The following is a 14,204-nucleotide window of genomic DNA, read 5'->3' as shown; positions in this document are numbered from 1 at the left end:
CATGCTATAAAAAATACTTTGTAATTTCATATAATATAGTTATATACGTATATATTTTATTACATTCCAGTATTAAATTATAGATTTTAATTATTTTTATCATCAATTAAATCATCATATTGATCAAGCAAACTTCCAAAAATTTCTATGGATACATTATCTGTATAGCTTTTTTCTTGTCCTTTTTTCCAAAGCAAATCGAAGGTGTTATTGGGGAATCGGATTCCAATAGTTTCAAAAATATTTTTTATTTCTTCCTTATTTCGAAGCTATTATTTGAAATATAATTAACAAGACATGTATATTTATATTATAAAATTAAAATTTTTTCAAATACTATATAAATTATTTTCAAACATACTCTAGATAGATCTGTTGGGATAAGACCATGTTTTGTAAAAATATTTGGAAGTATAAGACTGTAAGCAGTACATCTATCCAAATCTACATAAGAAATTCCTGCTGCTGGAATATCTGTAAAAATAATGAGATATTGTTGACATGATGATTTAATGTTTATAATATTTTTAATATTATTTTATCTACATTTGAAATACATATTTTTTAACTTAAAGAATTAATATAACAATTTATTGAAGAAGGCAAAAATAAAAATACATCTTTCTGAAGAATGTTATTTTTATGTTTTTCAAAAATGAAATTTTGTCTATCTTTATATATATTTATTATTATTTATTTATTATATATTTTTATTTCATCTAAAATATATAAAGAACATACTACTAACTTGTAATATCTATGCTTTCTATATTTCCTATTGTAGTATTGTATGTAGTACTGTAATGTTGACATTCTGAAGGAATCTCTGAAAAAATGATGCAATATTAGACATTAATGTTAAATATTATAATTTAGAAAAATGATATGTTATTAAAAAAGTATTCTAATATGTGTATTTTAACATATTATTTATGTATATACCATGTAAAAATTAAAATTTATGAAACAAATAAACGGAAGAATTAATTCTAAAAAATACATTACTTTCTATCTTTGGTAATGTAGGAAAGTCATATTTCCAGTTTAAGAGATTTAATAACTCTTCATACTTTACATTCTCTTCCTTACGTATTTGAAGAAGATCTAATATAGGTGTTAGAAATGTCTTATTTATATATATTTTATATTTAGCTAAGATAGAAAAGACTTTATCTTCTGATAAAATGTTTGTATAATCCTATGAACATATATAAAATCACTTTAATTAACTTGTCTTCAAGTTTTATACAGATAGCAAAATGAAATAAGATTAATGTAATACTTTATCAAGGGATAATAAATCTTCATAAATATCTAAAAATGGAATTTCTGGAACATGCTTCTTCAATTTCAGACGTAAACTATTTATATATTGTAAATAGCCCTGTTGCACTACCACTTCATTATTTATAGGACAATCACTTAAAATATTTAACATTTCAGATATTCCTTTTTTTTCATATACTTTATCATCTATTATATTCATGATATCTCTAAAATATTCAAATAATTGGAACATTAAAAATGAAGAACTATTATCTACTTTTTTCTAAAATTAACGTGATGTTTCTTTCATTTAACATAAAGATGTTAGTCATAATTTATATTACTTTTGTCTTAAATAAAAATTTCGTTTCTTCTACTTTTTCTTATCATAATTATAATATGATTTTCCAGTAATAACATAATTAATAGCTTTACTATATCTAGTTACAATGATATTTATTCCTACCATTGTAACTAGTGAAGCTATTACTCTTACTTTACTTCACCAATACGAGAATGTGAATGATCTGGATCTGCAATAATCCATGTTAAGAGTCTTTTTAGTCGTTCACCTTTGGTATTAGCATTCCATAATTTTCCAAAACAAGAATTTTGATCAAATGGTTTCTTATATCTGAAAATTTAATTTAAAGTTATGTAGTATGTAAGTTAATAATTGCCATTTGACAGATTTCATTATTTCATACTGTCTTTTAATTTGTTCTGCAGGTAAATAACTGTTATGACTTTTTTTATACATTTCAAAAATATTCTGTTCTGGAATATCACTTTCTATTATTTCTTGTTTAAGAAGTTCACCCATAGTTTCTCCTAATTAGTAAAAAATATTTTATGAAAATATTTCATAAACTTTATTCAATTACAAAAATTGGCAAATAATCAAAATTGTATGTATTATATTGCAGTTATATTTTTTTATTATAAATATACTAATTGGTGATATTTTATACCAGACTTAAGCTTTTTTCCAAAAGTTACTTCCAGTGGTTTCATACCCACTGGTAGATTTGAAATTTGGTAACGTGTTTTACCAACTTCTTTATTCCAATAACTGTTCATAACAGTATTTCTTAATTCAGAAATAATTGTTTGAAATGATGTCTCTTCATCTGGTTGTAAACATTCTTTCACCTTGAATTATTTGTAAAATACATTAAACATTACTTTTATATTTACTACACAACGATGTTTTTTACTATTATTAATTAATCAAACTTTATTTATAAGAAGAAGTTACAAATATTAAAAACTTAATTCTGGAAATTATATAATTATATATAATAAATTATAATAAACATAAATTATGATAAAAAAGATTTTGTTATAGTAGATTTCAGTCTTACATCAATTATTCGTTTCGAATTATGTATATTGCTCATGATCGGTGGTAACTTTTGTGTATGCCTTTCATTATGAACAAATATATTTCTCAAAGCTTCAACTTTATCTTCTAAAGAATATTCTGTAAAACATTCTTTAATGCTAGATGTTGAGGTTTTCTATAAATAACAAATCATAAGATACATATGTACATAAACATTTAGTAAAACAATATTCTGTTATTTTATTTTTAAAATAACGCACTAATGTTTTATAAATTTACCACGTAAAAAATAATTGACTGTGAAAACATTTTTTAATCTCGAATCTGTATTTTATCAATTTTACATTCATGCTTCTAAGCCTATATCGAATAAAATATTTGCCTAAAAAATAGTTATAATTTACTAATAAAACACAATCTTACGAAGCTTTTGCTGTAAGCATTTTCATCTTCATGGACTAAACCCAAAAGCTGATTTCTTGAATTTATAGTACTTTTACATTTTTCCATCTTAAAATAAAATATTAAGTAAGTAAAAGAAACATGAAGTACAATATTATCAATTGCAGTTGAACTATCAAATTTTCTTAATCAATATCTATGTAGAAGCAAATTTAACAAAAGAAATAAAATATAAAAGTTGTACTATACATTATCATTTTTTTTATATTTCATTTTTAATTTGCTCCTTTAGAAATAAAAAGAAATAATCAAAATATATACATAATTAAAATTTAATTTCATATCTCTATCAATATTATTTCTGTATATAAAATGTTCTGCTCATTTCTGGTATTTAAGACGGAAATAATCAAAATTATTATTTCATCATTTAATGTCATTTAAACATAATTTTTATTTATTACATAACAATTACTTAATGTTAATAACTTTTCGTGAGATGTTAAAATAAATATGATTACGATTTTAATTTTTTTTCAAATTATTTCATTGTGATAAGTATGTCAAATTTTAATGCCATAATTCTAATATCGTTTTATTTATTACATTTCAGTAATACGTGTCTCTTTCTTATAATGCTGAATTTTAATTACTAAATTTTATACATATTGAAATTTCACAATCGATTAGAATTGATTTTTGACGAACTTAGCATTTGATTGATGTCGTATACTGTCATTGTATAGTGTAAATCTACTGTACGTTTATATTATTGTAGCAACGAGCAGACAAATTATAATAATACATAATATAATAAGTGTAGACATATGTAATAATAATGACAGCAGCTAAGCAAAATATAAAACGATCTAAATGGGCTTTGGATTTCGCTCACAAGTTGGTAACTTTATCATTCAAGTTATATTTTCAATGTACAATGTAGTTTATTTTAATATGATCACTTCCTGAAATCATTTTTTAACTTATATACATCTATATGATCTATATAATCTCGTAAATTAAACTGTAAAAAATAAATATGTTGATGAAAATTGTGGTTTTTCCAATAGTTTTAGATAATTAAATGATTTAAAAATGTAGAGGTTAGAATACAGTACTTTATTTAGTACACTCTCATTGTACTAATATCGTCTTATTAAACAATTCAAGCATTAGAATATTTATTATAGATATTAATCAAAATGAATGTTAAACTGTGACAATGATGATTTTCATTATATATATTTATTGTCTATTTTACATTAATGTAGATATGCTTTGTATTTGTCAGAGAATTAATTTTTGAACAGAATGATGTGACTGAATATGGGTTTTTCATAAATAAACATGGGTTTTCAGGAATAAACAAGAAAAAAATGTGGATATTGCTTCACCACCAGGTTATACACCTGCTGTTGCTTTATTTCATGCTGTCGATTCAATTAGAGAATCTGATTCCAATCACTTGATAATTAAGAAATCATGGGATTTAGCCCTAGGTCCTCTTAAACAAGTTCCGATGAATTTATTTATAATGTACATGGCGGGTAATTCCATATCAATATTTCCTATTATGATGGTTGGTATGTTAATAATTAGACCAGTGAAAGCATTATTTACTCTTCAACAAAGTAAGTATATCAAGTTATGTTTACATACATATATTTTATAATAAATAAAAAATTAGTATCATATACATTCAAATATATATAATACATGCTAAACCTATTAATTTTAACAAAAATTAATCTGAAGTGCCTAAACAAAAATATCTATATAGAACTGAAATATTCTACACGTTTAAATGCTTCATATAGAGCAACCATAATTTAATTAAAATAAATGTAATCAAGTAAATTAAAATAAATTGTTACAAGCAGTTATGCTCATCATAAAAATAATTGTTTTTAGCATTTAAAGTAATAGAAGGAACTCATGCTTTTGGACAGAAGTTTGTGTACTTTCTGGGACAATTGGTAAATATTGCGTTAGCATTATACAAATGTCAATCGATGGGATTACTTCCAACACATGCATCCGATTGGTTAGCATTTGTAGAACCACAAGCACGGTTAGAATATTCTAGTGGTGGATTTATATATGTATGACGTAAGATATAATTATTTAAAGATGTAATATGTACATTTAAAGTAAATAATTGCTGTAAATTTAGATACATTTTACTTTATATGTGAATTATAAATTCACTCATTACATAAAATGTTTTATTAAAATCAAACCAAATCAAATTGTGTTACATGTTTATATATATAAACGTATATGTACAATAAACTGGATTAAAACGTATTCCACAAACGTCATAGTATTATTAGATAAATCATTATTAATTATTTTTTTTTATATTCATCTGTAATTTCCTTTATTCGTTCTATTATCTTAGTAGGCTCATCTATACGAGGTATCTGTAATAAATCAACATTTATATTTATTAAATATGAATTTTACTATACGATGGAAAAGGATACATTAAATTATATTAAGTTAAAGTATATTAAGAAATGGCAATTTTAAAACATACCTCATAGTTTTGACTTATATATATACCAGCATAAATCCCAATGCTTAAGGTTATCTAAAAAAGATATTAGTGTACATATTTCTATTCAATAATACCACTATTTGCAAAATAGACATTTAGATGTACCAAAAATTTAAACATTTTCAATTGATTATTGCTTTTTACTTTTTAGTTAACTTTTAAAATCAAAATAAGCTTTATATGAAGACGAAGTTTCTTTCTTTCTTCAAGGTGCTCTTATTAACGTTTTGTACAATAGTGCAATTTATGCAGAATCACTCATTTACAATAAAATTCTTATGCTTTGATTACGTTTATATTTACTGTGAGTAACAACAGGTTATCTACAATAGTTAAAAGTTTATACTCTTGTCTAGTAATTAATTTTTATAACACTTTTTATATTAAGCTTTTTTAAAATTTTTTTGCTGAAATTCCTCAAATCTATGTAGTTAAATATAATGTATATTGTAAAAGCAACACTTTCGTTGCATTGCACGGTATATATACATATTTATATACGTATATATATATATATATATGTTGTACTTCCCTCTTGATCGATACCGCAAGCGGGAATATTTGAATTACTGTAATAATTGACTATTGTTTTCGAAACATTGATGTTTTAATTAGTTAAACTGTTGTAACAATTATATATAATATATTTGTATTATAAGTTATTTACATTATTTAGATTAAATAAATGACAACAAATGTAAAATACATATATTTTTATTACAATATATACATATAGTATGTACTTCGAAAATATTAATAGTATTATACTCACTTAAAAATTTTATATATTAACTAGAAATATATTGTGCCAAAATAAAAGATGTCTATTTCTTGTAATTCATAGTGAAGATATATGTAATTGAAAGATAAATTAAGTTATATTATTTTGAAGTTGTTATAAATATATTATTGAAGTGTTAGGTGTATCTACGTAGTTTGAGAGTAAAAAAAATGTAGAATGGTTGTAAGATATTCACTTTGTTTCATGAATGAATAACATCTTATTAACACTTACAATTAGGCAGGAACACATTAATGTACCGGAAATAATTGTAAGAGAAAGCAGGACAGATCTAAGATTTCAAATATAATATATACATGTATATACACACCGTCTTATGTGGGTCCAGGTAGATATCTAGGACATTTTTTATATTTTTTAATTTTAACCGATGTAGTAGTAACAATTCCTTAGAAATTTAATGTTTATTTTGGTAGAAGTGTTTTATCTAATAAATACAAATAATGGCAGATAATAACCCAAAGCACATTGCCCGTGTCGTAAAACGGTATTTGGAAGACCAAAAATTTGATGTTACAAAGTAATTTACTGATTCTCGGAATTTAAACTCAACACAGATGTCTTAGATCGACGCAGACAAGTACATAGAACAGGACAGGATAAAAAAAATATGAGCGATTTATATGTATCAGTGATAGAACCCTATATATTTCAATCTAAGCTTCAGACGTATGAAATATACGATAAATATTCAAATAGTTTCTTTGCGTCAAAATATACATATGCTTATAGTATTAAATTAAATGATGTGCGTGAATATACTGCCGCCAAAGTTTCAGATTGCTTTCAAATATGACCAATTTAATCACGACAATCGTGTCTCATTGTAATCTAACCCCAATACAATTTCAAAATGTTTTATATAACACAAACAGTATATACACAAAAATTTTCTATGGTAACTAACTTCTTAATTTAATAAACAATATGCTGCGGTGAATTTCTAACCATCGCATCCTTAAAGGGTGTAAATAAAATTTGAGCCGAGTAAAATGTGGCTCTCTGTACCGGTATCTCCGTACGACCAGTTGTGAAACGATGGAGGGAGATCAGCTTGTATGATCGGTCTAGCAAACTCACTGCTGTGCCGGTAGGTATTCCGCTTTAGTACGCCGTCAAACTAACATCATTTTGTAATCCAGTGTATGCACGTGAATTCCTCTCTTTAAGTACTATTTATTCGATCGAGTAATATTCACCAGGTTTTCGTACGGGTTTCGTTTCGGGTTTTCGTCGTTCGGGTTTTTATACGGTGTTGAACGGTTCGGTTACGATCGTTCGGTTTGCCCGCGAACGTACGAATCTTCGTTCTGAAAAATCAGCATCGCGACTTTCTTGTTACGCGATACTGGAGAAAAGTAACTCCTTTCTATCTGAATACATTCCGTAATACACCCAGTGTACGTAAACGATTAACGTACACGTTTGCCGACCGGCCGCGTATTTCCTGCAAGTTAGTCGTGCATGCCCGCGGGGTAGAAGTGAAATTTTCTGTGACATTGAGAATTTCAAACAAAGTCATCAGGTTGATTCATTTCGGGGTCACAGTCGCGGGAATATCATCGTCGCATGTGTACGTTCAAGTCAGTGGTCGATGTTACGATTATCAACAAAGGGAAATAAGTTCGAACATGTCAGCTACTATTTCGAAAATACCGGCAACCAGTGCTGGGAATGGGATCGATGTAATTTGCGATAAAGATCGTGTAAGTACTGTATTGTTTTATAACGTGAACGTAGAGTGTCGTTCGTTTGGTGTGACGATAATGATATATTTGAGTAATTTTAATGTATGAACCGGAGTTAAAAGACTGACTATGTACGAAAGCTGTAAAAAGAGGATTTAGACATAGCGTGATATTTAAGATCACTTATTGATATTTGGCATTTATATTTGGCGTGGCAATAAATTTGTTATAAATGTTTTCACTTAATAAACTTTTCTCCTATTTGGTAATACTTCAATGTAGATGTTATGTAACATGAATGTACAAGTGTACATTATACGTACATTAGTTTTATAAAAATAGAAGCTAATTTTAGACATAAATGTCCTAACCAGATTCAACGTAAAATGATTATTATGCTACAGATGTTAGCTAAGTGTAAAGAGGAATTAATTTAGTATTGAATAATTATGCGTAAACGTTTATTGAATACACTTCTTACGCATGGTAGATACACAGTAATTAACAGGATTTATAAGACTTATATATCACTTTCATACGTTGTCACGAACAACGCAATAATTGACTTCATCCTCCACTATTACACGTATTAATGATATTCTCTTTTGTAGATAATAATTTTAAATCGACGATTCTCATAAAAATGTATTGCCTTGATGAAAATCAGAAATTTAATGAAATGGATTGAGCAAAGTATATTAACGTGTCATTTCCGTTGTTTCATTGTAAATTATGCTTTCTTGAATAATAAATTTCTGCGGTAGGAGAATGGCAGCCAGATTGCTTTCCCCCACTAAGTATTCTCACAAATACCGATTTTCGTTTACTTCGATGACGATAAAACATTCCCAGACGTTTTATTTTATAAGAAATATAGAGAAAGTCATTTTTATGATACATAAATTTTTTTATTTCAGACTAGAACGGCATTAAATGGCTAAATTTTTTTAAGCTATGTATTTTTAATTTTTTAAACCAGCTTGTTTGCTTACATATACTTATTCGTTAAATTTTAGCAATGCATAATTGATAACGAATGAACTTTATTCCCATTCATTTTCTAATATCTGGTAAAAAGAATCATGTGACATACACATTTATCTCGTCAAGGATTAATTCATCCTTAAGCGCAACATTATTGAGAGGTATAAATAAAATAATTTATCGTTTTATTAAGGTAAAAAAGATATATCACAATAATACATACAGAGAAAATATAGAGAAGTCCGGTAAGCAAATCAAAATTACAAAAAGAAGGATTTTATAATTTGGAAAAAAACTGGTATGATGATGTTATAAATATTTGAATGTTTGAACATTTTCTGAAATTGTAGAAGAGTGGTGTAAGAAGGAATATTGATTGAAAAAAAATGTTAAACAAATTCTTTAGTTTTCTTTTCATAATCACAACGTTAAAGCACAAAATCGATAATGTAAATAATCTAAAAATAGATTGTAAATGAGATGTTCCGTGAATGCAATATTGGTCCTTAGTGGGTCAAAACAATTCGGTCTTATTTTCTCTCATATGGTGGAAAGTAACTACATCTTTTACGAGATACATGTGCCATAAAAATTTCTATTTTTAAATATACATATATTATTATTATCCTTTCTTTGCTTGCATGCACTTCAGTATTATTATTAAATTAATTTGAAACATGGTTACATGGTAAACAGTTATTTCTTAATTATCCCAATTACAGTAGTATTGTATATTATTACGTTTATTAATTTACAGTTGATTACATTTTGTGAAACTCGTACCATGCTAAGTAGAATCGATAAACGCGCTCAATGCCTTTTGTGTAAGAAATATCTCAAATGTAAAAGGATTAAACATTACTGAAAAAGAGTCATCAACGATGGATTTCTATTATGGATAACGATGGATCCTAATATCTTCACAATAAACTAATAAAATTAATCTAATAATTGCTCTGTACATATAAAAAGAGATTGAAAATAGAAGCTTAAATATCCTGTGTTATAAAAAATTGAAATACATAATTGAAATAATATAAATGAAATAATGGTAGAAGTGGGACGAGGAAGAGTCTACGTTTCGAAATAAGACGAAAATTATGATTTCATTTCTGACAAAATCGAGTTTGAAAAATATTGTCAAATACGCGTGAACTTGGCTAATTCCTAACTGAGCATAAGTGGATGATCGACGGTACGTTGTTCTACCTGAAAAAATAATTCGAAAGTATAGATGGTATTCTTTAATTGAAATGAATTACAAAATATATATAAGATATCCTTAAATAAAGAAAATCAATATTTTGAAGTGCGAGCAACCAAAAGGGCTGTAAGACTGAAATTCAAGGAATATGAAAGTCTCGCGTAAAGTAAGCAACGATTGTATTAGAATGAGTTACTCCTGCATGGTTACGTCGGATGTAATAGAAAGTGTGCAACAGTGCGTGTATGATGGACTTCAACATTGAGCTAATACTGACGGTCATTGAATATTTTCTCTTAGCTATTAGTTAATAATTACGAGCCATGCACTTATCTGAAATAAGATCAGCAAAGAGATATTTAAGGTTTTGTAAAATACGTAATATCATTTCTTATGAAAAATATGAAATATATAAAAAGAGATTGCAACTATGAGCTTTCTATTTTTGTGTCGTGACCATTCAATAATTGTCTGCAAAATACATACATACACCTATTTAATAAATTTTTACCTGACACAATTTATATATTATAAATCATTTTTATTAATAATTTCTAAATAATTATCTTTAGACAAATATTTGTTACACTAAGAATAGAAAATATAAGATAAGCCTAGAAATGGTACTTGACATTCTGTTTCTATGAAAATAGAATTCGTGAAACTTAGAACGAGGTTTTATACTTGTATTGCTATCGCTGTAAAACGTTCTTTGCAGCTATAATATTTTTCGATAGACATTTTTCATAAATATTTCACAAACATTTAATGCTAACACCAGTATAATCTTCGCACATAACGGTATGCATTTCTTTGTGGCAACTGGGGCATATTAACTGGTTTTGCTGTAGTTCCTTGTTCTTATGAAACTTCTTGGTGACCGCAATTTCATTGGTATTTTGACGCATACAGATACACTCTTAAGCAGGAAAATCCTAATTGTATATTTTATCTATATATTTCGCTATTATATTTTATTAATATATTTTATTATCACCTATATATATGTATATATATCATAGTTGTCCTGAGACAATTTTAAAAAATTAAAATCAACATTTATCCATTTCTCTATATTGTACCGCGTGAATTACTTACTCCTTGACGTTAGAAATACACAGATTGTCTAAATTAGAATAATTACGCGAGGTCGTAACACATTCTTCAATTTTAATTTGTAAATTAACATAAATTTTAGTAAAATAAATATTACTGGATGATGAGTATAAAAATGTTGTTAATAATAATATCATTAATAGGATAATTTTATATTTGAAAGAAGTGAAAAGTATTCGAGGTATACATTTTAACTGTGCGCGAATACACGTTATCGTCAATGTTATTTACAAATGCAAAAGACAAAAATTGCTATAAGTTTAAAATAGTTCATTTTAAATGTATTGCAGTTAATAGAAAATATTAAATGTAGTATTAAAACATGCTTATAGAACTGAAATTTTTATTTGTTTTATGGATAATTTGAAAGTCATCGGTAACTTATCGATACTCGTTAACATTGATATCTGTTATCATCTGTATCCAATATCGATCTAGTAGAGGTCGATAATGTATTAATGAAAAAGATTTTTGAAAAAATATATAATTTCAATAATAAATGATCTTATAATATAAATAAATTGATTTTTATATTTGAGTAATTTTGTTGAGTATTATACTCTTTACATAATTGTTTATGTAAATTTTTTGTTTGTTAAACATCGAAACACTTATCAGACAAAAGTTATTTTTTTTATCTTGTTTAACTTTTTATTATTTTATATAAATTTCACTAATTTATAAAAGTTTATATATGTAGTGAACTATAGTGTGCTTTGATTAGTAGCATAAATATTGTTTTCTTGTTTATATTGGAAATTAATGACCAATATATTTCTGATAAAATACAATTAATTATCAGGTTGTTTAGATTTTTATATTTATAAGACACTTTCGAAATAGATTATCAATACAAATACAGTATCGAGAAAAATTTAATGCACGAAAAGCATAAATATAAGAAAAAATTTAACAAATAAGAAATTGAACTACCTGTGAAAAAATCTAAATAAAGTAAATGAAGAGAATCGAAAGTTAAGTAAATGACTTTAGTTGAATTTCATTTTATGAATAAAGTAAAAGATGAAGGCATGTTGCTTGCATCATATATATTATTTAAAGATTTTTACATATAAAACAGTTTTAAGAATTCCTTTTTAGGGACTAATTTCCGGTTTAAAAATATGTATGTTTTTATTGCAGTACTACGAAGCTTCTATACTTTGCCACATGGTAGCAGTAATGTAGAGTTATTGATTAAGTTTCGCTATCGAGGGTGGTTGTGAAGTGCCAGAATTTTCCTTATTTTTTAAGTTTTCACTTTTAAATAAATATTATAATAAGTGAATTTTGTATACGGCATACAGTTTCGAAGATTGAGAAAGTGTATCTGATATATGTTTAGTATATATCATCAACTACGCGGCTAAAAAGAGTTTTACAAAAATGTGTTCTAGTTTCCTACCAAGCTGTTAATCAAAGGCATAAATATCTTTTTGGGGTGAGTAAAGATTTTTCTAATGCTAAAACGCAAATATTATTTTCTAGATAATAATAACAAAAATTATTATAGATTATTTATTTTAAAGATAATTTTACTGTTTACTACAGTGTTTTATATTTTCGTAAAATTATCCTTGAAATAAAATAATATTCAAATGTAACAAGCATATTGAGAAATACAAAAATGATTACAACGATATAAAAACAGAGCATAACATTTCTAAGAAGTTTAGAAATACCACCATTTAAAAGAAATTTCAATTTTATTACATAAGAGGTTAGTTATACTAGTTATTTACTAAGTTATTTTTCAATGCAATCACTAGCTTTAATTGAATACATCTCGAATCGTTATACGAGTTTTTGTATAACTTCGTCATACGTTTCCGCCGCCAGTTCTCATAAATATCGTCTTACGCAGTTCTTTAAATCATGTTTCTTATAAACAATTATCAATCAAACAAATCTTTAAGTTTTGCAAAAAAACACGTTCTCGAACTCTGTAGTGAGAGACGAACGGCTTGAATGCTTACGATCGCGTACAGTTTCTCTGTCCCTACTGAATTCGTGCTACCGCGAATTAACTGCTGTAATTCTGTGGTTACTTTTTACTTTTGGAAGAATTTTTTCAGCGGTCGAGGAGCGTAAAAGTGTCATCGGCGGGATTTTCAATTCGCATCGTCGTTTTAAACGTGTGATACAGCGACAATATTAAATATTTAAACACAAAATTTTGTATGACTTATGTCAATACATGGATGAAACTAAATGAGCGTCTCTAAGTACATTCCATTGTTTTATATGGCTTCTATACGTAAAGGGATAGTACTTTCTGGACGATCCTCGTATTAAAGATAAAAGGATTGTTACATGTATAAAATCTATAATTTTAAGAAGGAACAATTTCTGATTCATAAAAGAAAATCTCAGATTATTTTTTTCTTTTTTTCTTGAATTGATCGTTTAGAGCTTAGAGTGACTTCAACCACTATAGATACGTAATAGGTTATTAGTGCTCAGTCGAAATCATAAATTGAATTCTATAATTTTTGTAAAGGATTGGTTCGTTTAAGAGATTTTGACAGTTGTAATGTTTTGATACAAATTTTTTAAGTTCTTGTATAATGTTCTAATCGTTTATCAAGAGGAATGTTATAATAACAATAACTTGGGGAAAATAATTTGAATTTGTTAAAAGAATAAGAGAAACAATAGTAATGTATTGAAGTTTTCAAAAGTCATTAATTATGACTCGTTATATCTATATCATACGTAATTACATATAACATATAAGCATATGTAAGTAAAAAACCTAACGTAAAATGTAAACTGTAAATAAACATGATTTACAGATTTGCAGTAATGATAAATATTATTGATTATATTTGAAAGTA

At 26.2% G+C, this 14,204-nt stretch overlaps 3 protein-coding genes and 1 long non-coding RNA gene across 7 annotated transcripts in view; 2 read left to right on the top strand and 2 right to left on the bottom strand.

Annotated features, from left to right (window-relative positions):
* Positions 1 to 49: 49 nt before the first annotated feature.
* Positions 50 to 3,242, bottom strand: LOC117208148 (EF-hand domain-containing family member B). Of its 2 annotated transcripts, none has more exons than XM_033449055.1 (10): positions 3,035 to 3,242; positions 2,631 to 2,786; positions 2,238 to 2,418; positions 1,974 to 2,097; positions 1,763 to 1,900; positions 1,283 to 1,493; positions 1,006 to 1,198; positions 749 to 826; positions 362 to 474; positions 50 to 269 (listed from the first exon to the last, which is right to left on the bottom strand). In XM_033449055.1, the coding sequence occupies exons 1-10, from the start codon at positions 3,119 to 3,121 to the stop codon at positions 87 to 89; spliced, it is 1,464 nt and encodes a 487-aa protein (XP_033304946.1). In that variant the 5' UTR covers positions 3,122 to 3,242; the 3' UTR covers positions 50 to 86. The 2 variants fall into 2 exon arrangements, with proteins under 2 accessions (XP_033304946.1, XP_033304947.1); XM_033449056.1 differs by having other exon boundaries at positions 2,994 to 3,192.
* A 269-nt stretch (positions 3,243 to 3,511) lies between these two features.
* LOC117208153 (ER membrane protein complex subunit 4) lies at positions 3,512 to 5,329 on the top strand. 2 transcript variants are annotated; one of them, XM_033449068.1, is made up of 3 exons: positions 3,512 to 3,567; positions 4,373 to 4,644; positions 4,925 to 5,329. In XM_033449068.1, the coding sequence occupies exons 1-3, from the start codon at positions 3,527 to 3,529 to the stop codon at positions 5,119 to 5,121; spliced, it is 510 nt and encodes a 169-aa protein (XP_033304959.1). In that variant the 5' UTR covers positions 3,512 to 3,526; the 3' UTR covers positions 5,122 to 5,329. The 2 variants fall into 2 exon arrangements, with proteins under 2 accessions (XP_033304959.1, XP_033304958.1); XM_033449067.1 differs by lacking the exon at positions 3,512 to 3,567 and adding an exon at positions 3,705 to 3,910.
* On the bottom strand, positions 5,225 to 6,254 carry LOC117208155. The gene is made up of 2 exons (XR_004487635.1): positions 5,553 to 6,254; positions 5,225 to 5,436 (listed from the first exon to the last, which is right to left on the bottom strand). It is a non-coding gene; the product is annotated as an uncharacterized LOC117208155 (long non-coding RNA).
* A 1,615-nt stretch (positions 6,255 to 7,869) lies between these two features.
* The window catches only part of LOC117208146 (long-chain fatty acid transport protein 4), a 30,834-nt gene continuing 24,499 nt past the window's right edge, over positions 7,870 to 14,204 (top strand). Inside the window, exon 1 of one of the 2 annotated variants that reach the window (XM_033449050.1) lies at positions 7,870 to 8,081. In XM_033449050.1, the coding sequence (XP_033304941.1) occupies positions 8,007 to 8,081 (75 nt within the window). In that variant the 5' untranslated portion in view covers positions 7,870 to 8,006. Of the gene's footprint in view, positions 8,082 to 12,565; positions 12,809 to 14,204 lie in introns of those variants that run through there. The other variant, XM_033449051.1, reaches the window with a different exon arrangement.

Source organism: Bombus bifarius, unplaced genomic scaffold, assembly GCF_011952205.1.
Source record: "Bombus bifarius isolate JDL3187 unplaced genomic scaffold, Bbif_JDL3187 scf7180000008056, whole genome shotgun sequence".
Lineage (NCBI taxonomy): Eukaryota > Metazoa > Arthropoda > Insecta > Hymenoptera > Apidae > Bombus > Bombus bifarius.
This window is presented reverse-complemented; position numbering and strand designations above follow the sequence as displayed.

Coding starts and splice junctions, on each gene's coding strand:
- LOC117208148 (XM_033449055.1), bottom strand. CDS start 3,121: ATGGAAAAATGTAAAAGTACTATAAATTCAAGAAATCAGCTTTTGGGT. Junction 2,098..2,237: donor TGGAAAAAAGCTTAAGTCTG/GTATAAAATATC, acceptor TTTACTAATTAG/GAGAAACTATGGGTGAACTT. Junction 270..361: donor TCCCAACAGATCTATCTAGA/GTATGTTTGAAA, acceptor TTCAAATAATAG/CTTCGAAATAAGGAAGAAAT.
- LOC117208153 (XM_033449067.1), top strand. CDS start 3,852: ATGACAGCAGCTAAGCAAAATATAAAACGATCTAAATGGGCTTTGGAT. Junction 3,911..4,372: donor GCTTTGGATTTCGCTCACAA/GTTGGTAACTTT, acceptor ATGGGTTTTCAG/GAATAAACAAGAAAAAAATG. Junction 4,645..4,924: donor ATTATTTACTCTTCAACAAA/GTAAGTATATCA, acceptor AATTGTTTTTAG/CATTTAAAGTAATAGAAGGA.